Raw genomic sequence first — 23541 nt, 5'->3', positions numbered from 1 at the left:
CAACACCAACTCCGTCCGCCGCCGCCCCTACAAAGACAACCAGCACCCCGATTCCCACCGACTCCCCCTCGACGACCGATGCCGCAGCGCCGACTCCCACGCCGACAAATGCGGACAAAAACTCTCAGAGCGCTACAACCACAACACAAATTGTCCCAGGCAGCCAGACCCCGGGCGGCTCCTCCTCCACCGATACCTCGTCTTCGGCCAAATCCAGCAGCTCAGCATCCCTCGCCCAGAATGCGGCTTCATCGTCAAGCATGTCCCCGAAGACAAAGACCACGGTCATCGGTGTCGTGGTCGGTGTTGGCGGAGTCATCGTGCTCGCAGGATTGTTCGTGGTGGCTTGGAGGATCTGGGGCCGCAAGAAGAACGAAGACGAGAGCGACGGGCTTATGGGCTTCAGGAGTGGCAGTGCCGGACACGAGAAGTCGAGCAGCGTATCTGGAAATGGGCCCGCAAACCCATTCCAGAGCACGTTGGAGAACTACCACAATCCTGCGAGAAACGTCAACGCTTCGTCGAATTTCTGATCGACAGAATTAGTCAGGGGCAGCAGTGGAGGGACAAATTTTGACTTTTGTGTGTTTTTGAGCGCTCATCGTACATGTCTTCTCCTTTTTACATCGGACGGCCGGGTGGGATTGCATTAGAAGGGGCCATCTCATGGGCCATATTCATCACACCATCGCACTCTGCGTCTGCGTTGATTCCTTTCTCGTTTGTCACTAAGATACCTCTCTGGAGCAGCGCCTGATGCCATAGCCGGGCGATGCTTGTACCTAATCACATAGAATTCTTCACACCTCGTCTCCCTCTACAGCGTGGTCCATAACGCAGTATGCTCTATTCCTCAAGTGAGGGATCCCCTCCATCTTGTTCCACCCTCTATTTGTCAGCGGCTTTTACCCAACCCAATCACATCCAGCCAGGTCATGGCCTGCCAATGCAATCCAAACCTGCTACCTTGCAGCCTTGCGTGAAGCTGCAGAATCTCCTCCCATCCCATCACTGCTGTTCTCCCATAAACGTCGCAGCTTTACCTTTTCTTGCCCGGGATGTCGCCTCGCTCGCCATCAACATCTCAGTAATCTCGAGACCACGAGAAGCATGACTCAATATCAATATTCCCCTCTTCCTAGCGGCAGCCAACAGAAAGCCGCCACAACGAATATCTTCCAACGGATCAAGCAATTGACGACCCCACGGCCTTCGAAACTGAAGAAGCTACGGCCGATCAGGCTCTTGACCATTCTGCCCGGAAACCACAACGATGAAATCATGTTATCGCTGCACCAGACATCGCTTGATACACGGCCAACTCCATCGTACGAGGCTCTATCCTACGTATGGGGATCTCCCAAAGACCCAGAAACGATATTCATCACTGGATCCAACGAACTATGGGACATTCAAGTGACGAGAAACCTTGCCGTAGCACTGCGGCACTTTCGCTATACGGACAGGCCTCGTGTCACATGGATCGACGCCGTTTGTATTGATCAATCGAATCTCGACGAACGGAGCAGCCAGGTACAGCTCATGGGTGATATCTACAGGCTTGCACCGAGCGGAGTCATAGTTTGGCTGGGTCCCGAAGAGGGGTCGAGCAAGTACGGCATGCAACTTCTGGAGCAGTTGTCCTCGAAAGTGGAAATCGTCGAACCAGAGAGGTTCGTCCCTTCTGCGCAGTCTCAACGTGACGGGACATGGGCAGACATGAACCAACCACTTCCATACCAGGAACGAGAACTCTTTGCCTTGGGAGGTATCATCAACAGGCCGTGGTTTACAAGAGTCTGGATCCGCCAAGAGATCTTCCTAGCTTCCGACAACGCTTTGGTTCTGTGCGGTGACTGCACGATGACATGGAACAACTTTTGCAAAGCAATCCGTTGCGTTTATGCGAAGAATACCCCAGCTGTGCTGCGTCAGTTCCCGATCCAAACGAGGTGGTTTAGGGAGAACGAGGATAGTTTGGTAAGAATTTGCGAGCTTGCCCGCAAGACCCCGTTCACTTTCAAACGCTTGAGAAAGGCCCAAGGATACTCTGATTGCAAAGATCCAAGGGACCGAATTTATGCAGTTCTCAGCATGGTCTACGCCCCAGAACAACAGCTCGGCATTGTTCCGGATTACACCCTATCCATACTTCATGTTTACAGAGATGTCGTCAGGCGTTTTATGGGCATGGGAGACTTGGACCTGCTTGCCGAATGCAGGCCGACAGACTCATCTTGGATATCCTGGGTTCCCGACTGGTCACAGTTTTCGAGGTCTGACTCCTTGCAGTACGCCTTTCTCGCAGGAGGGCCTTTCCTTGCGGTATCAAGGAATTTAAACAACGACGACATCCTCAGCATCAGCGGGGTTCGAATCGACCGAGTTAGCAAGGTATTTGACCTTCACAATCTCATCGATTACAACTACGGGAGCTTCATCAAAATGATCAGAACGCTCATTCCTTCCGACTATGCCCAGATGAACTATGCTACCGGAGGGTCCGCCATCGAAGCATTTGTTCGCACTCTCGTGACCGAACAGCTTGAAGAAATCTGCCACCCACCGGCGCTAGGCCCCCCCAAACTCCTTGACGGCATCCGGACAATCCGCAAGATCATCGCGCCAGGAAACGAAGCCATACAATACCACGACTTCGACGACGGCGAAAAGAAGTTTATCAGCTTCGTGAACACGACTATGGAAGACAAGACCCTCTTCTTTACTTCCTCAAGCCCACCTCTGATGGGAGCCGGCATCCAGTCGTTGCAGCCAGGCGACTTGGTCTGCGCCTTCCTCGGCTGCGAGAGGCCTTTACTCCTCCGACCGATCGAGAACTCCAAATACCGAGTCCTCGGACCGGCATACCTCTGCGGCTACATGCACGGGCAAGCGTTTCTCGGGCCAATCACAGCCCCGTTTCGAGTTGTGACTACCTTCGTGCCGCAGTCAGGAGGTGATGTTTTTGGGTTCTTGGATACGGGTGCTGGAAGGTTTCAAATCGAGGATCCGAGGATAGACAGGCTGCCGCTTGACTGGAGGGATTACAAGAAGTATTGCAAGCAGGGACTATGCCCGTTGAGAACGGTTGCGCCGGAGGTATTTGAGAGTGTGGGGGTCAAGATGGAGTGGTTTGATATTGTGTGATGGGAACTCTGTGTTCACCACTTAGACGGATTTTAGGGATGGGGTTGAGGCCCTTGCAAAGCGCAGACTAACTTCGCTTTCGAGGCTTCGAGGTATCATCATGCAAAATAAGGCCTATTTACCAATGAGCTTTATGGCACTATTGTCGAGGCCCTAAGCACCTTGCTCAAATTCACATTTGATTCAAACTTCCTGTAGCTGACTTTAACTTGCTCTCTTAGAAAAACACTCAATCTTTCGCAACCGAGACTGCCTTCCTCGTCTCGTGACCTGCGAAGGACGCTGCTCACCTGAGATTTCCCTTCTGGGATTCGATAGTGTGCTATTGATGCTGCTTCGGGGACCCGATGGCCCCGCGAGTTTAAAATAGCGATGCGCCCGTTGCCGCTGGCTCCGGAAACCGAGTCGATGGCTGTTCACTGAGCTTGCAAGATACAAACATAGACCACGCAAAAACCAAAAACATGGAATCCAATACATTACCTGAGCCCCCCCAAAAAGTTAGTTAAAGTTTACATCTCCTTACCACAGCTCATATTCAGATACCAGGTGCAATGAAGGCCTCGACAGCCAATCGAAGTACTTCTTTTTGCCTCCCATCTTACGAGCCAGGACATGGTCTGCATCTCACACACACATGCAGTTAGCCCAAGCCACTCAAGCTCAGTTCATCCAAAGTTGGCAAAAAGAAACATCAGTCCAGTCCAAACGCCCCAACATCCAAGCCACACACGGACCGTCCCATTTTTAATTTTCCGGGGAAATGGCGAGGGGTGTCAGCGGCTCCGTGCCTCATTCGGCCGCATTGACTCCCCCGTCGCAGAGGGGTTTCGAGCTCCCGCCAGCAGTTTCAGCTGCAAACACCACGGCCTCCAGATCTCTCATTCGACGGCGCTCCAGATGAGATCGCGAATGGTCTCTACCGCGTCGAATCTTATACTGTACTACGATTCTTCTTGAACAATTGACTGAGTAAATTTACGCTTCAATCAGCTGGCTGACGATTTGACGATTGCTTTTGACCTCACATTTGAGAGGAGAAGGCGAGAGAAGATGAAGATATTCACGATATCATCGGCAGTGGTGCTGGCTTGCGTCGGAGGTGTGCTGGCAGGCGATATGCGGATCGATTTCCCTCTTTTCATGAGAGCGCCTGCGCCAGCGGGAACTGGCACGAATTTGCAAGTGCGCCTCTTCTTCCTTCCACCATCACGGAACGAACGCTGACGAGAGAACAGACATTCACGGGCGCCCTCGGCGGCGCTGCAGCAGATCCCGTATGTCTCTCCGCATTGAAAGACGTCCCTGGTTGAGAAGGGGATGCTGACCGAACCAGATAACCCAAACGGGCAACAGCAAAACGCCCTTCGCAGTCGACGGGTCGACCTTCGCCGACTTCCAGACCGCCGCCACGCGCTCGTGCAATAACCAGCACAACGCGTGCGCGCAGGCGGCGAATGCGAGCGGCGACAAGTCGCTGACGGTCGGCATGTGCGATCAGCAGCAGACGCAGTGTGTCGCGGCGCAGACGAATTCGAACGTGGTGGTGTCAGGGTCGACGGGGGCGGCGGGGGCGACTAGGTCGACGGGGACGACGTCGACGACGACGACGACGAGCGCGCAGCCAACGCTCAAGAGTGCTGATGCGGACTTCTTTTACTTTTGTGATCCGTGAGCTGCGTGGAAAGGGGTGCGGGGATGAAAGTGGGAGGAGAGGAATTAATGAGCTGGAACGCTTTCGTATGAGACAAGAGTCTCCGAGAGACTGTAGGGAGAGATGGAGTCTTGCATCTGGAACGGCGTTTAATGGGAAATGCTTTGGAAGTGGAAATGAATTGACGAGGTGGAACTGGAAATACATGGCGTAAGAAGTTGAAGACCCGCTCTTCACTCAGATCACTGAGCAGAGACCTTAAAGCATCGAACCTCTGCCTCACTGAGATCTGGTCTCGTTCTGCAATCTTCCAAACCTGTCTGGACATTGTTGTTCAGTTCTTTCATATCTCGTTTCGTTACAACTTACTCGAAGCCCCCTCCCCTTGAATCTCAACTACCAACTTCCCAAATTGGCTCCCTTTCTTCATCTCCTCAAACAACTCGTCAATCTCCCGAATATTATCAATTCCCTTCACAACCCTCGATACAACCGGCCTGATCTTCTTCTCATTAACAAATGCAACCATATCCTTGAACTCCTTTCTCGAACCCATTGTTGAGCCTTTCAGCTCAAGGTTGTTCAAAACAGCAGGCATCGTCCAGTCCATCTTTGGCGCAACAGTCATCCCATACTGGACAATGACTCCACCGGGCTATGAACATTAGCATTGACTCCACACTTCACTTCGACGATAACTTACCTTGAGCAACCTCACAGCCTTACTCACAACATTTCCTCCGGCTCCATCTATAATCGCATCGAGATACGGCCTATCTTTCGGCAGTTGTTTCTTTAATTCCTTCTCCCATCCCTCCGTCTTATAACTCACTCCCCCCTTCGCACCCATCTTCTTCGCCTTATCAATCTTTTCCTGGCTCCCACTCGTAACCCAAACACGACACCCCTTCGCAACCGCAAACTGCAGCACGTTCAACGCCACCCCACCTCCAATCCCAGTGACAAGGATATTCCTCCCCTCTTCCCAATTCGCGCTCTTAGACACCAGCGCTCTCCACCCCGTCAAGCCCGTCAGTGGCAGCGCCGCCGCCTCCGCAGGCGTCAAATGCTCCGGCGCAAGCTCAACCTCATCCTCGGAGACACAAACAACCTCCTGCAGCGTCCCCAGCTCGCACGTCTTCGTCCCGCCCAGAATCCTGTACCCCGTCTTGTCTTCGGGCCCCGCAGGATCGTCTTTCCAGCCCCGGCCGGGCGTCAAGATGACCTTCTTCCCAAGCCAGGATTTCAAGGCGGAGGAACCGAGCGAGGTGACGGTGCCGAAGCCGTCTGCGAGGAGGGGGACCGTGAAGGACGGGGAGGGGTAGAGGTGCTGGCGCAGGAAGAGGTCGCGGTGGTTGAGGGCGGCGGAGTGGATGGCTATGAGGAGGTCGTTTGGGCCCGGGGAGGGGGCTGGGGCGTTCTTTAGAGAGAGGCTGGTGTGATTGAATCAGCTATGTCTTCTGCTTATATTTTGTGGGGTGGAAGGAAGGGGAGACGGACGGATAGTAAACCTGCCCAGGTTTTCCCGGCTTCCCGTCTATGGGCTCGATTGTTATTGCTTTTGGCATCTTGTCGTTAACCGTTCGGAATCAATTGATGTGTTGGGAAGCCTGATAGCTTTTCAAAAGCGAGGGGAGACATTGTGAAGTGAGGTTGCTTGATAATTTAATGACGTTTGGGGCGGAGCGCGGAGGTACCCCGCCATTTTTTATTGCCGAGGCTCGCGAAGCTTTGCCGAATGCGGAAGCGAGACCGGATTTGTGGAATAGGGGCACATGTAAGCAGTGAGAAGTTGGTTTATAAACTTGTTAAAGATATTTTACATTCTCCAGGGGACTTTCCTCTTTGCTTCTAACAGTTTGAGACGGCGTACGGTGGTGTGATGGGTTGCCAAATTAATGGATGTGAGGATCCGCTCGTCTGTTCCCCGTTCAAGCTCCGGCAGGGTTCACAACAATTCTCGCACAACCACACCTCCACCACTACCAGCTTCTCCTCAGTCCTTTCCGCGTAGGCCTAAGCAGGAATTATATCTACTTGGAATAGTCTGGATGTAGGGCCTGTTATATTTTTGAGTGAAGCTTTATTGCATGAGACGTGACACACCCATCCCTCTCGGGACAGTCAGATTTCAAGGGATGCCTATCCCGTAATATCAGTACTAATTAAGGAGATAAGGGGAGACGTAAGCTTACCCCGCGCACTGTAACCTTAGCTGTCGCTTAATTAAGTATAATCCCATGACATTCGACTGTCGTATTGGCAAGCCCCTGAATGCATTTTTTGGAGTCGAATCATAGGCGAAGTCCCCGGTCAAACATATATACTTTCCGTCAGGTTTATAGTGCATCCACCTAGACTTAGTCCGTGCGCTTCCAGTGTCTTGTTCAAGTACGGACTCCAACTCCAATGCGTGCCTTCCGTTGACTCGCCTCCATCACCACAGCAAGTTTCGCGATGGCTCGAATACGCGCATATTTCAACAAGCGTCAGCACCAGAACAAGAACAAGACTGAGCACCAGCACGTCCATTAGTGGGCAACGAGCAGGCCGCAGGCTTCAAGCAGTAGAATTTGCACTCTCCATTCTCATCACATCTGAACTTCCCTCGCAGGTTGCTGTCGCTCTGGTTTTCCGGGTCCTAGAACTCATATTTCCCGTTTGCAAACGTGTGCCACATATCGAACACAGCGCCTGGAATGCCCTTTCCGATCACGAGATCTGCGACTTTGCCATGCAACAGAGTTGAGTGTCTATCTGGTGCTGGATCTTGGTTGATGCTGCCGCCGAGTTCGTGGAACGGAGCGTTTAGGTGACCAGAAGGGGCCGAGAATCGAGGAGGATGTGGGGTTTGCGCCGTCAATGAGGAGTTTGTGGGCAATTTCGTCGACAAGTCTGTGAAATTGTCAGGAAGGAATCAAATCGGCCATAGCAGTAAACACTTACGATTCCAGACCAAGCGCGTCGGAAATACGGTGGCCCTGGTGTCTTGTCGAGGTGCTCATTTGTGCAACGTGGTTCGCAAACTGCATGACCATCATCCACTCGTCCACTGTGAGCTCAACTTCTCGTGCAAAATCATGGAGATGGCTGATCAGATGGACATAACCAATCGGTTCCGAGGGGTGATATTGGGGTCAATTGTGTCAATGCAATGCTTGGTGAAGTTGGGATCAAATCGTGAAGCAGGCTTGCCAGACATTCTGATGGTGGTGGTAGAATGTGAGGCTGGAATGTATGATGAAACTGAAAGTTGATGGAGGGGAATCTGGGAGATGATGACAGAAGGAGCTGGTATCTTTGTAGAAATGAAAGGAGTGAATTGAAGGACTGAGGGCGTAACACTCGGAGCCCTTCCCCTTTGATACCCACGCCGTCACTGGGCGGCCGTGTAATGCCATCAACAGCAAGCTACCCCTCCTCCATGGCGGCACGCCACTCGGCTTCTCAATATTGGCCCCCACCTTGTTGAGCAGCGAATTTGGGGCGGCTGTGAGGGAGGATGTTGGATGCTAGGAATTGGACGTGCGCGCTTTCACTTGCCGCCACGAGTCCCGATGCTCTGTGGTGGCTGAGCATTCTGCCGCGGGGTTTGCAGGCCAGGGGTTTTTTTCGCTAGTGTGGCGCCTCCAGGTCCCTCAAAAACACCCGTGTCGGCTGCAGCAACAGCACCTTGCATTTCCCGCTCTTCCTCACACTGCAAACTCGGTCCTTGGGATGTCACTTCCGTAGTAGATGCTTCGTCCTCTAGTCTCATCTTCAGCTGTCCACCTTTGCTCCAGGCTCAGATCTCGACCTCCTGCTTCTCATCTTCCAAGTTGCAGGATGTTGCATCATTTGATGGTGGGGACTTGGACCCCGCCAGGGGCCATCTTCACCTTTGAATTCAACGACGAGGAGTTGACATTGAAGCTGATCAAGAGAACAGCAATTCCCGAGAATGAGCCAATTTCATGGATGACATTTGACGTGAGTTCTGTCACGAGAAAGGGAACTCTCAGCTGACCGTCACGTGCCAGCATGCAAAAAAGAACATTTATGGAGCGGCGATGAAGAAATGGTCCAGTTTTGCTGTGGAAAGTCCAACTGAGATCATCCATCAAGCGTCACATCCCATGGAGCATGAACGTGCGTAATTTTAAGTTTGATTATTGATGAACGGGAAGCTCATTTTCACAGCTCAAGCATCAAGTCCAGACACGAACACACGAGCAATCTTCGTCTTGGCAGCAAAGCAACCACCGTTCAGCGTGTACGGCAACCCTTTCTATGACCACGCTGGTTTCGGGAACGTCTTCTCAGTCAATCAGGAAGGAGCGCTCGAGAAATGCGTCCAAAATTACGAGTACAGTCCCAAGACAGGAATCCACGGCATGATCTTCGATCCCACAGAAACGTATCTTTACTCGGCAGACCTGCGGGGCAACAAAGTCTGGACTCACAAAAAGGACGCCCAAGGCCAACTGACGCTCGTTCACTGCGTGGGAGCTCCTGATCCAGGTGATCATCCGAGATGGGTGGCGTTGTATCAAAATTATTTATATGTTTTGATGGAGGCGGGTAACCGGCTGGCGGTCTATGTGATCGATGAGCAGACTCATATTCCAGTGTTTACACACATCACATATCCTTTGATTCCTCCAGGTCCGCTCTCACTGTAGCTTCTTGGATCTTCACTGACACTTTGCAGGAATCCCAAACTCCAAAACGATGTATCGGTCAGATGTCGTCTTCCTCTCCCACAGCAAGAAATACCTCTTCGCCACTTCTCGTGCAAATGCACACAATCTGACCGGCTACATTGCGGCGTTCAAACTCGGCCTTGCGGGGAACATCGAGAGACAAATATGCCTGAATCCTACCCCAACGAGTGGTGGGCATTCAAATGCAGTCAGTCCTTGCGATTGGAGCGATGAGTGGCTTGCATTGACGGATGATCAACATGGATGGATCGAAATTTACCGCTGGAAGGACGAGTTTCTGGCGAGGGTTGCACATTGCGATGTCAAGGAGCCTGGGTTTGGGATGAATGCCATTTGGTATGATTAGAGTGAGGTAAATAGAGTGAGAACCCGAATTCATGTACAGTAGAGTTCGGAACACTCATTGATCTTTATTTTTGACCCCTATTTTATTTGCACTAACCTTCTACGGCTAGTCTCATCACAAACCCCCTGCATTCGCTTATCTCCCTGGTGCAGTGAAGTGAAGAAGAGTATGCGGGCAATTTGAACCGGAGTCACACCAAGGGGTGATTCCATCCGTCTAAATTCACTTCGTTTATCACAGCCAGATTCATCTACAAACACATATTGATACGAGCGGAAGCCCGAATCCCACGATTTATGGATATACAAGTCTCGCAGATCAGCAGTTCATCCCTTTGCTATCGGCGAATTTGTTTTTTTTAGTCCAACCGCGGGATTCCAGCGCTCTCCATATGCTAGCAGCTGTTACATGCGTGTCAAACTCGTTCAGCGCAACGAGCACATCTCATCGCGGTAGAAACCAGGCTTCTCTAGCAAGTACTCGCACAGAGCGTCCAACATCGGGGATGTAATGAGGGCGCTTTCGTGGAGCCAAAATGACGAAGGTTTAACTATATCGCAAACACGGAGCGCTCCCTACACCCAACCTACGACTTCAGCTATTTAGCAAGAGGATGGCTACTGAGGATTGTATCTCGAATTTGCGCGTGCTGCGACTCTGCGAGATTCGGCGTCATTCTGGGGAGTGATTACTGTGAGCGAGAATATCTTCATCAAGTTGCACGAGCCAGGAGTCCGTGCGCATCTGGCAACCAAGCCGCGCATTGGAACTCAGCGTGCTCTTGGCACATACAGTAGAACCTCGATATAACGATCCCTGACATAGCGATATCCTTAGTAATACGATACGGCCTTAAGGTCCCGCACTTTTTTAGCCTTAGGCTTACGATATCCTTGGCATTACGATTATCGTAAGGTTTTTCGGTCCCAACCTTTAATTTTTGGTGGTATATCGTTCTAATTTATCAAGAGAAGGAGCAATTTATCAATGCTCCAGGGCCCTCTGGCACTGGTAGCACAGCCTCTTAGGCTATCGATCTCACCGAATCACAGCCCCTTGATCTTACCACTCGTTCTCTAGCCCCTGAACAGCCCAAAAAGAGACGGAGGCATAACAGAAGCTGATCGACGAGCGCTACGGAGGTCCTTCCTTATTTATTATATGTGCACGTGATCCTTGATTTAACGATACCTCGGTGTATCGTTAGAAAAAGGCGCTAAAATTGATATCGTTATATCGAGGTTCTACTATACCAGAATCTTTGGCCTTGTATTGAGATTTAAAGGGTATTGTCGTTTCAATCAGGAAAATTTATTAATCGGCCGTCAAGATGCGGATATAATATGTTTACTTTCTGCCAAAAGTGATTCCATTGACTCCACCATTGATGTTCCCGGCTTGGAAGCCCGAGTTGTGAGCACCGAAAGTCACTGTGGTTAGACCGCTCTGGTTTCCCGCGGCTTTCGCAACAGTTTCTTCCTGCGACTTAGACAGCAGCTCATTCAGCAGCTTCTGCGACGCTTTTACCCCTTTGAATTCTTCTTCAAGTTGTCGCAATGCCTCAGTTTTGCCCCCCCTGGATCCAGCCGCTTCGTCATCATCGCTGCTAAGGTTCAGCTCTTCCAGCCTGTTCTCTAACACTACCAGCTGTCGATCCGCTGTAGTAATGGCACCCTTAACCTCAGTCTGCTTTGCAGATATCGTCTTCTTGACCTCTTCCGTAATGTGGCTATGGCGGACGGAGCTGTATCTATTAAGGCAAGGTTAGCGCATCTTTGGCACGGAAAAGGCTTAAATTAGCGTTACTTACAAGGTCGCTATACTGACAACGGAATTAATAGTGAGCTTGCAGTTCGAAAGCTGCTCTGACATAGCCTTGATTTGCCCTTGCTTGAAGAATCCCACATTTGCTCGATCCTGCCATGCTAATTTTCCATCTTCCGAGTGTCTAGTCCATCGCTGCAGGTCTGCTCTAAAGAGATCGCATGCTTGTGTGCAGCTGCTAATCGTCGTCTCTGACTGCTCAGCTATGCCTGCACCAAGTAAGCCCCATTCTCTCTCCTCTACACTTTGGAGCAATTTAAGTGCCGTGTCGACAGAGTGCACATCTTCCACCAGACGCTTGACGGTTTTAGGTGCCTCTTTGAGCTGCTGCAGATCTTCTAGGAGTAGTCGTGTGCCGTGCAAGGCTGGCACAATAATACCCACGGCACCAGCGGTAATACTGAGAGGATCAGCCATTTGTGTTTGTTAACGACAGAAGCAGGCGTACAGTAAAACGAAGATCTAAACATTGAGCTAAGGCTTTGGAGGCGTCGTTCAAACATGATTGGAGGGTAACCTCAAACAGTTGCGGCTGAAGGATGGCGAACTACATCGACACACTCGGCTGCTGTCAACACACTTCGTCGCAAAATCACTCGGTTGCGATGGCATCCGCGATATCTTTTGGCGACGCCAACTCCGGCTTCCAAGCCGGAACAATCAACGGTCCGGTCAACACTGAGTTTCATCACCATGCCCCTCCTGGTGAGTTGCAAAAGGGTCCAAGCTAAACAGCGCTAACGACGGCCCCGCCCTAGAGCGAATGGAGACCCCACCGAACCCGTCGGTCGTCATACCCTTCAGTCGCGATACCGACTTTGTCGAGCGAGGAGAAATACTTGATCAGATCCACCAGAAATGCGCTGTCTTAGGGTCTCGGACCGCGCTCGTTGGCCTAGGCGGTGTCGGGTAAGCGCAAACGCCCCCGCGAATACAGTACAGATGGCTAACTGCTGTGAAGCAAATCGCAACTCGCTATCGAATACGCGTACCGAACCCGAGACCTATCACCAGAAACGTGGGTTTTCTGGGTTCACGCAAGCAACGCGGCCCGGTTTGAGCAAAGCTTTCGAGAAATTGCAAACTGCGTCAAGATCTCCGGAGGGCAGAGTCTACAGACCAATATATTCCAGCTTGTGCACGACTGGCTGCGCAACGATAGGAAGGGAAAGTGGGTTTTTATACTCGATAATGTGGATGATGCTGCCTTCCTCGTCGAGACTCCAAGGACCGGTCAGGATGGACAAGCGAATGGCGTAGGCAGTGGGAACTTACGACCGCTCGTGTCATACCTTCCGCAGTGCCCGAATGGTTCGATTCTCATAACAACACGGAGCAAACATGTGGCTCTGAAGCTGGTTGAACAGCGCGATATCATTGCAATCAAGCCAATGAGTAAGCCAGATGCGCTAGCACTCTTGGAGGGGAAGCTAGGATGGCATGGCGACGGCGATGACGCTGCTGAGCTCGCTGCGGAGCTCGAGTTTATGCCGCTTGCCATTGTTCAGGCTGCTGCATACATTTCCCAACGGGTGCCGCGATATTCCGTGCGAGAGTACCTCAAGGACTTGCGGAAGAGCGATCGGAAGAGAGCTAGTCTCCTTAACCACGACTGCGAACAGCTCCGTCGAGATCGGGAGGCGAAGAACTCTATCATTATTACATGGCAAATATCATTCGATCATATCCGTACGATAAGACCATCAGCTACTGACTTATTGTCGCTTATGAGCTTTTTTGATCGGCAAGGAATCCCCGAGGCTCTGCTTCGAAATCGAGATGAGCGGAGAAACTCGCTGCAAGGCCAGAAGGAGATCAACGATGATAATTCTACTGACATCGATACTGACATCGATGCTGGCTATAGTGATGACGATGAAGATAAAGCCTCACAGCCTAGTGTGAGTGATGGATTTGAAGGCGATGTCTTGGCCCTACGAAATTACTCATTCATCTCTATTAATACAGACGGCACAACCTTCGAAATGCACGGTCTGGTGCAGCTAGCGACGCGAAAATGGCTTGAAGCTCACGAGCAGCAAGAGAGATGGAAACAGCGGTTTATCAAAAATCTTGACGCAGAGCTTCCGACGGGAAAGTACGAGAATTGGGTGAGGTGTCAGACGCTTTTCCCACACGCGCAATCCGCAGCAGCACAGCAGCCGCAGGAACAAGACTCATTAAGACACTGGGCTTCAATACTATACAAGGCAGCATGGTACGCGTGGAGCATGGGGAAAGGAGTAGAGGCGGAGAAGATGTCGGTTCAGGCAATGAAAGTTAGAAAGAAGATTCTCGGTCGAGAGCACAATAATACACTGGATAGTATGGGAATGGTAGCCTTGGCGTATAATCTTAGGGGCCGATGGGACGCTGCTGAAGAGCTACAGGTGCAAGTGCTAGAGACTCGTAAGAAGAGACTCGGAGCGGACCATCCAGATACGCTAAGAAGCATGGCAAACCTAGCGTCGACGTTTTGGAATCAAGGCCGGTGGGACGCTGCCGAAGAGCTAGATGTGCAAGTGCTAGAGACTCGCAAGAAGAAACTCGGAGCGGACCATCCAGATACGCTAGCTGGCATGGCAAACCTAGCGTCGACGTTTTGGAATCAAGGCCGGTGGGACGCTGCCGAAGAGCTACAAGTGCAAGTGCTAGAGACAAGCAAGGAGAGACTTGGAGCGGACCATCCAGACACGCTAAGAAGCATGGCCAATCTAGCGACAACATATAAGAAACAAGGCCGGTGGGACACTGCCGAAGAGCTAGAGGTGCAAGTACTAGAGACAAGCAAGAAGAAACTCGGAGCGGACCATCCAGACACGCTAAAAAGCATGGCAAACCTAGCGTCGACGTTTTGGAATCAAGGCCGGTGGGACGCTGCCGAAGAGCTAGAGGTGCAAGTGCTAGAGACAAGCAAGGAGAAACTCGGAGCGGACCATCCAGACACGCTAAATATCATGGCCAACCTAGCGACAACATTTAAGAAACAAGGCCGGTGGGACACTGCCGAAGAGCTACAAGTGCAAGTGCTAGAGACAAGCAAGGAGAGACTTGGAGCGGACCATCCAGACACGCTAAGAAGCATGGCCAATCTAGCGTTAACGTACAGGAACCAAGGCCGGTGGGACGCTGCCGAAGAGCTAGAGGTGCAAGTGCTAGAGACAAGCAAGGAGAAACTCGGAGCGGACCATCCAGACACGCTAACTAGCATGCACAATCTGGCATTTACGTGGAAAGAAACAGGCAGAGAAACCGAAGCTATAAGACTTATGGAGGAATGCATACAGTCACTAAAACGTGTCTTGGGACTTGATCATCCAAATACCTTATCGTCCTGCACCGCTTTAGTTGCATGGAAGGCCGAGCAAGCGGATGTTGTGGTTTGAGTCCAAAGGAGTGTGGCCAAGATAAATAGATTAGATTCATTTGTCAAGCGTATAGTACTATATAATATTTGTAATACATAAATACGCATTGAGCAAACAATAGAGCTGACGATTTGTATAGTACGAGAAAGCATTGATGCCACTTTCGCATCTCAAACTTTCTGCCTGTGACGGAGCAGGGCATGGCATGGCTCGAGGACTAGGAAGTGAAGGGGTCACATAAATACCTTGAAGGTTTCAGAGTGTCGGGATGCTCAGTATGTTAAAGATTGCGAGGTCTCAGGAATAGTTCCAAAGAAGGTCACGTGAATATGGCCGTTTGCACATATTCGAGTTATCTCGAAGGATGCGATGGATCTGTTTCTTCAACGATTAGTTTCTAAATTATAATTGGCATTATCGCCACCTACAGCATCAGTCCTTTACACTCCTACTGTAGTACTGTGCAGACATGAGCAGCTCGTTTCGAAGGTCCAGCAGAGACATTCTGACAATAGAAGAAGGTAGAAACTGTGCTCAATGCCAATATTGGGTATTACCCTGTAATTATTTTTGAGAATGCAGGCGTACATTGAAGTAAAGCACAAAATGGATGACACAATCAAGGAGCCAGAATCCGCCTTCGCGTAGATGTTTTCAGTAATAGCACATCCGCAGGGATTGAGAATCAGGCTAGCCATAGAAGGTTACGAAGTAGTGCCGCAGAAAATATGCGCCAAAAATAAAATGAATAAGTGTTGGAGCTGAAGCTGATTTCGAACTTTACTGTTCAGCGATGACTTCCTCTTTCCTCTTACTAGTCCCAGAAAGGGGCAAATTCACGTGATCAATCCAGATGCTTCAAACGTTTTATGAAACTTTTCCAAAGAGAGTTCCTTCGGCCACAGGAGTACGTAAATCCGAACTTCAGAGCTACCCGAAGCCGAGAAAAAAAAAGTGGGCGCACGAGGCTGAGACCCGGGAAAAGGTTTAGCAGACTCCTCTACCTCTGACGCTTCCCATTGGCCGAGCTCTCCCAGCATCGAACTTACCCGGCTCAGGAACCGAATCTCGGGAGGCGACGACAACCATCACTCATCCATCCACTTACACTCCGAGCAGGACTCCGTTGCTCGAGCACTTTTCTTTTCAACTTTTCTTTTCTGTTGAAGCTGTACATATTTTCCTTCGTCAGTGTCTCCAAAACCAAAAGACTTTGCCTCAGAAACCATTCTGCAAATCTTAACCCCGCCATCGAGATCCAACCCCAACCTCCTCCCCGACCATACCTCACCTCCTCAAAATGTCCACCCCCATCCGCCGCGGCCTCACGCAAATCCTCAAAAAGGAGCCCTCGGATATCGTCATCCTCTCCTCCCTCCGCACGCCCATAACCCGCAGCAACAAAGGACACCTCAAAGACACCTACCCCGAACAACTGCTTGCAACAGTCCTCCGTGCCACCCTCGCCGCGAACCCGAACCTCGACCCCGCTCTGATCCAAGATGTCGGCATCGGCGTCGTGTTGTCAGAACTTGGCGGCTCGAAGGCTGGGCGCATGGCGATGAACCATGTTGGCATTCCGACTACCACATCTTTCTATACCGTGAATCGGGCGTGCAGCTCAGGGTTGAGTGCGATCACGAATGTGAGCCATCAGATCGCGACAGGCATGATCGATATTGGGATCGGTGGGGGAATGGAGAGCATGACGCGGAACTATGGGAGTAGAGCTATACCTGTTGATTTGTGGCCTGCGTTGAAGGAGAGCGAAGTGAAGGATGCGAGGGATTGCATTATGCCGATGGGGCTGACGAGTGAGAATGTGGCGGAGAGGTATGGCGTTAGTCGTGCGGATCAGGATGCATTTGCTGTCATGAGCCATCAACGCGCTGCTAAAGCGCAAGCGGAAGGACTGTTTGATAAGGAGATCGTGCCGGTGGAAACGACGTTCCAGGAGGTGGATAGGAAGGGGCAGAAGGTGGGGGAGGAGAGGGAGGTTACGGTGACGAAGGACGATGGGATTAGGACGACTGCTAGTATTGAGGGAATGCAGAAGCTGAAGCCGGCGTTTAAGGAGAATGGGACATCAACTGCCGGGAACTCGAGCCAGATTTCGGATGGTGCTGCTGCGACGTTGTTGATGAGGAGGAGTACAGCGAATGAGCTTGGCTTGACGTCTTCGATCATTGGGAAGTGGGCGGGGACACAAGTGGCGGGATGCAAGCCGGATGAGATGGGAATAGGGCCTGCGATTGCCATTCCCAAGCTGCTGGAATACACCGGTTTGAAAACGGAGGATGTTGGATTGTGGGAGATCAACGAGGCGTTTGCAAGTCAAGCTATTTACTGTTTGAGGCAGCTCGGCCTAGAAAAGCAGCTCGAGGAAGGACGGGTAAATCCCAAGGGTGGTGCTATTGCGCTGGGACATCCTCTTGGCGCGACTGGGGCGAGGATGTTGGCTGGATTGTTGCCGGAGATGGAAAGACAGGGGCTACAGACTGGAGTTGTCAGCATGTGTATAGGAACCGGCATGGGCATGGCTGGGCTGTTCGTTAGAGAATGATGTATATAGAGGAGCCGAAACAATGAAAAAGTTACTTGTAGGTCGTGCTCCACTTGAAGTATTTAGTAGGAACATCTGGGAATTATTCGAAGTACTCGAGGACTGTAGTTGTCTTGGGGGGTTCTCTTGCAATGTAGGAGTCTGCTTGGGACAATCTCGTTGGAGAATTCTTTCAGAACATTTCGTCCTGAAAGTTTGGCTGCCTTGGATTTCCCTCTCAAACTGTACGAGTTTGCTTGGAATATTCTCGTCGGGTGACTTCTTTGAGGTCTTTACGCTCTCTGTCTGTTCCATTGTACGAGTTGGCTTGGGACCAGTGGCTTGCTGGTTCTCGAATATTTGCCACAATTCAAGGCAGTCCAGATAATCGAGCGAGTTGTGCTCCGCGGACCCCTAAGTGAGAGACTTGTGAATTTGACCAATTGAGCTGGATCTTGAGCAGCTCCAGTAAGTTTTGCTTTGGTGGTGAAATCTTGCTCTTATTGCTCAAGGATCACGGTGTTTAGTTCGCTGTTGACACTCACTAAAAGGTCTGAAGGTCAGCTCTCATGCTCAGAAACTGGTGTACTGATGCACAAGGGGTTCATTCCTGGTCGCTCATAGTAGTAGTAGTAGTAGTAGTAGTAGTAGTAGTAGTAGTATTGATTTACGTCCAGGGCTATGGTTGGCCGCGACCTCCCGAAGGGTATTGGGACGTGCTAAGCTAAGGATTTAATACAAAGTCCTGCCAAGAGGAGATGCCAAAACCACAAGGGGGAAAAGACTTCCCTTCTCCTGACAGCCCCGGATCCCTTATTCCGCGGTGTTTCAGTGCCCTTGTAAACCTCAGAAAGCAGTTCATACTGCAATAGCGTATAGCCATAAGGCCTTGCGAAGGCTAACCTTCCCCGACAGATGGGATGCCGCCCCTTTTGTGTGCCTATCCGTAAAGCGTATTCCCAAGCCCTTTAGAGCACGAATCCAGGTGACCCAACGCTAGTTAAAGGCCTCCTTGACAACTCGTGCAATAGAGCAAGGGGCTCGTTTTTCCACGGCAGCGTGTAGGCGCGTGCAAAGGCACGATATCGACCTCCTCTCCTCTCCTTCCTCCTCCTCCTCCTCCCTCCTGCCCTCCCACTCCCTCCCTTCCCTCCTATACTCCAAGAGCATGAAAGCCCTTGGTTTCCAGCCTGCCCTGCGAGGAAGTGCTGAATCGTCGCAGGCCCTGGTCGCTCATGAACATCTTGCAACCTCGATATACTGCTTCATCAACGAAACTTACGAAGGGTTCTCGGAACCCAAGACATCTTTTTTGGATTCAACGGAAGAGGTTCTTGCTGGGTCCGGGGACGCGTGCCCATCTCGTTGGAGACTTCATTCCGACCTTTGTGTTCTCTGGCTCTCACTTTATGACAATTTATTTTGGAAACGTCTCCTCGTAGGCTTTTGTCACAATCTTTGTGACTCTCTGCTTCTTGCATTTACGAGACTGGCTTGGAAATTCTCGTTGGAGACTTTCTCTTCTGACCTGTGAGTCTGCCATCTCATTGGAGAAATCCTTCTACTCTTCCAAGTCCAGACCACCCCGCTTTCTTTCCGTCTTTTGATAAGGGGGTAGGTCACGTGGAGGCGCGGTTACCGAAGCATCAACAGTGGCAATGGAAAACTGCGGTATAAAATCCATTTCTTCGATCTCTGCTTCTTCTCACAACAACAACAACAACAACAACCACCACCGACCGCGAGAACCACAACTCATCGTCACGTTCTTCCAGATTTCGCTACTCATTGGGCTTCTGCTGTCTCGACTAAAGTAAGTGCGCTGAGCGGTTACTTACTTACGTTTCCTTCTAGACTCTTGCCTACGTTTCCACACAACTGATATACGTCCCTCAACGCATCTTCAGTGCAGGGAGACCCGAAAATGGCGACCCGGGGCAAGTACGATCTATATGTACATGGCGAACCTAACCACCCGCACGCTAACAGGTATGTTGAATCACAAGCCTGTTCTTCGCGGTCCAGATTGCTGATTCCTCAAGGGATTTGGGCGGCAACTTCGTACTGTTTTATGTGGGTGAAGATGAGGACGAGGCTTCGGTTCACGAGAAGAAGCTCCGCGAGCACTCCCAGCTGTTTGACAATGCCTTCAAGCTTCCCCGCAGCGAACTCCTCCCATTTCTCCAGCACCACCTTGGGGAGAGGGTTTCTTTGAGCCAGTACACTGGAGCAATACGCCTGAAACATTTTCACTTCCGCACCAAGGATATGAACACCCTTATCGAGTGGTTGTACTGTTCTTCTCTACCGATGGCTATGAAGTTCAAGGACTTTTGTTGCCTCTACTACCTCGCTTCGAAGTTTCGGATGCACAAACTGTTGAGCGAGCTCATGGACTACATTAAAACACTACACCTTGACTCTGGCAAGGTCTTTGAACCCACTCAGATCAGCCACATCTTCAAGAATCGTGACGCTGGCGGTGGACAACTTTGGGAGTACTGCGCGAAGCAGACAATTGGCTGCCTGGCTTGGGGAAAGGAGAGAAGTTCGTGGGTCTCGGAATTCAAGGAAGTCTGCAGAGTCAACCTTGACCTGGGACCAGCATTGTTTCAGGTACTGCTCGCTTCAGGCAAATCCATCTACAAGGAACAGCATGGCAAAGCATGCTGCGCTCGCTCTTCTGAGGCTAAGACAAAGAAAAGCATGGAAGGTGAGTTGTCCGATGTTGAGGAGTCTGAGGCCAAGAAGTTGAGAAAGGTCTGGCCGAAGAAGAGCGCACCCAGAAGATCAATCGACAAGAAGGACCGGTACAGTGGGCAGCGGCGGGTCGCCAATTCGGTGTTGGAGGCCAACGAGATCGCCAGGCGCCTGGTTGAAGATGGTGGCATTGCATAATTGTTCGACTTTGACTGGGGACAATATGACTTTCAAATTCGGTGGTTGAGCGATCTCAGGTAGTTTCTTCTCTTCACATGGCAATTGGAGGACTCTCTTTTCAATTAACCCATGAATTCTGACTTGTGAATGTGCCTTATTAAGATTTCCCCTCTTAATCATTTTCCAATCTCCGCCCTGTTCCAATTTCTTGAGGCTGAAGTTGCCTCAACTCCCACCTAGATATTTGAGAACAGCAGGATTCCAATGTCCCCTCTGAACATGGAACACTTACGAGGAGTACCGTTTCAATGTCCCAGCTAGTAATTGCCCCGTCAACAACTAAGCCATTGAACACTACTCAGTCAATTTAGGTAGAATTTGCTAATGGTTTGCTGCTCATTTGTGAGATTTCGAGTGCAGCACGTCGCGCTGCTGCTGGAGAACTTACTATATGCAAAAATACCGGTTGATCTGCAGTGTCTCCTGTACTGCGAATCCTGAGGGAAGCAGAACTCTGAGTTGGTTAAATGAAGACGAAGACTGGGAAAGCTCATGGCCAACTTCAAGCTTAAGGGAGCTGATAGCATGAGGAGCTGATAGCATGAGGAGCTGATAGCATGAGGAGCTGATAGCATGAGGAGCTGATAGCATGAGGAGCTGATAGCATGAGGAGCTCGAGAGTTGTTCTTTCCATCATTTTGTGGGAAGCAATCCCCTTTTGAGTTATATGTACCTCACCAACCACCCTCAATTTATCCATGTCAGAAATTCTGTCTCCTTAGATAGGGGTTGACACGGGGAGTGACATTCACGTGACTCGCGTGAGGAACGTGCGTCGTCACGATTCCTTCGACGCGTGAGCCTCACCATTCTTCAACTCTCCTTTGCATGGAGCCAATTGCCTTCGTACCACCCTGTCTCCTCTTGGCACAGATCGCCATCATTCAAACCAACTTCGAGTTGCACTTTGCGTCGTCCTTGAGCTGACCGGAATCACGACTATACCCCGATGTGATGGGGAGAGACCTCGAGTGGCTCGACGAGCGGTAGGTCTCAGACCTCCACCTTTAAAGAAGCTAGAAGACTGATAATTCAGTAGCCGGGGGCGAAAGCTGACCTTCCGATTTAAAGGACGCGATTCACGACAGATCAGCCAGTTTTGGATTAACCGTACATTGATGATGTCCTGCTCCAAGGTTGTCCGGGAGGCATGCGAGAAAGACCCCAAGTTGAGAGATTTCAACGGCCTCGATGTGGATGGTATTGCCGGTATCTTCCAAACCATTGTCAACTTCGTTCACGACGACATTCTGCCAATGGGCCCTGGAGGACACGTGGAATGCTTGAGCAAGGAAGCACAGATTTACATGCAGCAAATGCTGAGGCTTTATCGATTTGCCATTCAGTACGAGATGGAAGACCTGGCAGACCGAACAATAGATGAAATACAGGCGCACGAGCGCAGGTGCAATGGGTATCCGGTCATGACGTGGATCCAGAGTGTGTACAATTTCAGCGAGTCAGGATCAAAGGCCAGACTGTATTGTGCTGCATCCTTGTATCATTCCGGGATCAGAATTATGAGGGGTCTTACGCACGGTTGTCGTGCGTCTGAGTTCATGTCCTTGAAAAATTCTTTCCCGGAGGCCGTGGACGACATCCAGCGCATGGAGAAAGTGTTTCAACGAGAGAGCACCTGGTCAAACGGAAACATGGTTGACCATCGAGATCAGGAAGCATTTGGGGCGTGCATCTTTCATCTTCACCCGAAGGGCAAGATCTGCCACGCAACCAGCCCTGTGGTTCGGGAGGCCAGGACTTTTGGGATGGGCTGGGGAAATTGGGACGAGCCAAGGACCAGTGTGAAGCTCCCGATTGCATACCCTATCGATTACGGCTCAGGTACGGAGAGTGACGATGATCCGGTCGATGAACAATGGGACGCAATCTGTGGCCTGGGTAGTACTGAAGATTCTGCGGTTGAGATGAACCTGAGGCGGATCAGTCCTGGCTTGGGAAATATTGTAGAGCCTGCGGTTGAGACGAACACGAAGCATACCGGTCCTGATTTCGAAGACTCTGGATTGTCTGTGGAGGAGGAGGAGGAAACGAATACTGCTCCGATTGCACCACGGTCAACTGCGTTGTCACCACTTCCAACCGGCGTCGTCGGCGATGACGAAAGTGAGAAGAAGAAAGAGAAGTACAAGCCCACATCTCCCGTCAAAATGGAAGGAATCCCGATACCAAATCCATGGGGGTTTCATCTTCCCCCCAGGGACGAAGCTGAATCAGATCGCTTGTATGGATGGCTCTCGCTTTCTCCGCGAACCCAGGCTGAAGCCGACGACTGCCACAACTTCCTGAAACAAGTTTGCATGAAAGGGCTAGATCGACATTTTCCCAAGGGGCCAACTCAAAAGGTCGAGAAGAAGAGTACTCCAACTGAACCGAAGCCGTTGCCCAAACCCGTCCTGAAAACAACTCCAAAGGTTTTCCAGCCAGTTGCACAGCCCGAGTCTGCCAAAACCAATATCTTCACCTGTAAGACTTGCGATCGGAAATTCCAACGGAAGGAAGATTTCTTGAAACATGTAGCACAAAAGGACAAGCTCTGCGTTTATCGAAAGAGATCTCGTGCGTACAGCCGAGACGAGAGCGGGTTGACACCTCTTCAGCGTGTGCGCAAGAGGCCGAAATTGGATTATAAGCATGGGGACTGAAGTATTAGTTGATAGGCGGGAAGCGTTCATTTGTTGGATTTTCTAAGTCTCGTCCCGGGGATGCGGCTTGGGGATGGGGAAGGAGGCGATGTTTGTTTTCTGGGAGGTCCGTTTGCAATTTGAGATACCCATACTGTTTGCTGGCGCCGAATCCACTACGGCGTATTCTGCGGTATCTGGGACATTCGATTTTACTCTGCTTTACTTTTATGTTATGCTGCGGCAGAAATTCGAGGAGATCGCAAGTCTGGATATGGTTTCCCAGCGTGTTGAACAATCCAGCATTCCAATTCGATCAGAGTCGCCTCAGAACTGTCACCAGTTTAGGCTTGTAATTTGTTCCATTCCGTTTCC

The 23541-nt window shown here is 50.8% G+C and overlaps 9 protein-coding genes across 9 annotated transcripts; 6 read left to right on the top strand and 3 right to left on the bottom strand.

Annotated features, from left to right (window-relative positions):
• Nucleotides 1-1236: 1236 nt before the first annotated feature.
• Nucleotides 1237-3036, top strand: K444DRAFT_482366 (HET-domain-containing protein; the record flags this gene model as incomplete). Its single annotated transcript, XM_024873021.1, has 1 exon — nucleotides 1237-3036. A coding segment is annotated over one exon (1800 nt), but the record flags the coding sequence as incomplete, so codon positions are not given.
• A 2123-nt stretch (nucleotides 3037-5159) lies between these two features.
• Nucleotides 5160-6369, bottom strand: K444DRAFT_539676 (NAD(P)-binding protein; the record flags this gene model as incomplete). Its single annotated transcript, XM_024875648.1, has 3 exons — nucleotides 5160-5456; nucleotides 5505-6234; nucleotides 6302-6369. The coding sequence occupies 3 exons, from the start codon at nucleotides 6367-6369 to the stop codon at nucleotides 5160-5162; spliced, it is 1095 nt and encodes a 364-aa protein (XP_024731253.1).
• A 950-nt stretch (nucleotides 6370-7319) lies between these two features.
• K444DRAFT_699078 (uncharacterized protein) lies at nucleotides 7320-8021 on the bottom strand. The gene is made up of 2 exons (XM_024887972.1): nucleotides 7748-8021; nucleotides 7320-7696 (listed from the first exon to the last, which is right to left on the bottom strand). The coding sequence occupies exons 1-2, from the start codon at nucleotides 7840-7842 to the stop codon at nucleotides 7555-7557; spliced, it is 237 nt and encodes a 78-aa protein (XP_024731252.1). The 5' UTR covers nucleotides 7843-8021; the 3' UTR covers nucleotides 7320-7554.
• A 605-nt stretch (nucleotides 8022-8626) lies between these two features.
• On the top strand, nucleotides 8627-9850 carry K444DRAFT_539753 (3-carboxy-cis,cis-mucoante lactonizing enzyme; the record flags this gene model as incomplete). Its single annotated transcript, XM_024875660.1, has 4 exons — nucleotides 8627-8770; nucleotides 8821-8929; nucleotides 8981-9445; nucleotides 9492-9850. 4 exons carry the CDS (start codon nucleotides 8627-8629, stop codon nucleotides 9848-9850), a joined length of 1077 nt encoding a protein of 358 aa, XP_024731251.1.
• Nucleotides 9851-11141: 1291 nt separating this feature from the next.
• K444DRAFT_570054 (uncharacterized protein) lies at nucleotides 11142-12104 on the bottom strand. Its single transcript, XM_024877251.1, has 2 exons — nucleotides 11661-12104; nucleotides 11142-11600 (listed from the first exon to the last, which is right to left on the bottom strand). Exons 1-2 carry the CDS (start codon nucleotides 12089-12091, stop codon nucleotides 11198-11200), a joined length of 834 nt encoding a protein of 277 aa, XP_024731250.1. The 5' UTR covers nucleotides 12092-12104; the 3' UTR covers nucleotides 11142-11197.
• Nucleotides 12105-12279: 175 nt separating this feature from the next.
• K444DRAFT_539739 (TPR-like protein) lies at nucleotides 12280-15060 on the top strand (the record flags this gene model as incomplete). Its single annotated transcript, XM_024875658.1, has 3 exons — nucleotides 12280-12379; nucleotides 12433-12583; nucleotides 12636-15060. The coding sequence occupies 3 exons, from the start codon at nucleotides 12280-12282 to the stop codon at nucleotides 15058-15060; spliced, it is 2676 nt and encodes an 891-aa protein (XP_024731249.1).
• A 1075-nt stretch (nucleotides 15061-16135) lies between these two features.
• On the top strand, nucleotides 16136-17959 carry K444DRAFT_618177 (peroxisomal putative 3-ketoacyl-CoA thiolase 1). The gene has a single exon (XM_024881267.1). It carries the CDS (start codon nucleotides 16343-16345, stop codon nucleotides 17603-17605), a length of 1263 nt encoding a protein of 420 aa, XP_024731248.1. The 5' UTR covers nucleotides 16136-16342; the 3' UTR covers nucleotides 17606-17959.
• A 1480-nt stretch (nucleotides 17960-19439) lies between these two features.
• On the top strand, nucleotides 19440-20573 carry K444DRAFT_667437 (uncharacterized protein). The gene is made up of 2 exons (XM_024887295.1): nucleotides 19440-19573; nucleotides 19627-20573. The coding sequence occupies exons 1-2, from the start codon at nucleotides 19509-19511 to the stop codon at nucleotides 20480-20482; spliced, it is 921 nt and encodes a 306-aa protein (XP_024731247.1). The 5' UTR covers nucleotides 19440-19508; the 3' UTR covers nucleotides 20483-20573.
• Nucleotides 20574-21289: 716 nt separating this feature from the next.
• K444DRAFT_128000 (uncharacterized protein) lies at nucleotides 21290-23435 on the top strand. Its single transcript, XM_024870432.1, has 2 exons — nucleotides 21290-21510; nucleotides 21564-23435. Exons 1-2 carry the CDS (start codon nucleotides 21479-21481, stop codon nucleotides 23185-23187), a joined length of 1656 nt encoding a protein of 551 aa, XP_024731246.1. The 5' UTR covers nucleotides 21290-21478; the 3' UTR covers nucleotides 23188-23435.
• The last annotated feature ends 106 nt before the right edge of the window (nucleotides 23436-23541 follow it).

The sequence above is a fragment of the Hyaloscypha bicolor genome (assembly GCF_002865645.1).
Source record: "Hyaloscypha bicolor E unplaced genomic scaffold K444scaffold_135, whole genome shotgun sequence".
Taxonomy (NCBI): Eukaryota; Fungi; Ascomycota; class Leotiomycetes; order Helotiales; family Hyaloscyphaceae; genus Hyaloscypha; species Hyaloscypha bicolor.
This window is presented reverse-complemented; position numbering and strand designations above follow the sequence as displayed.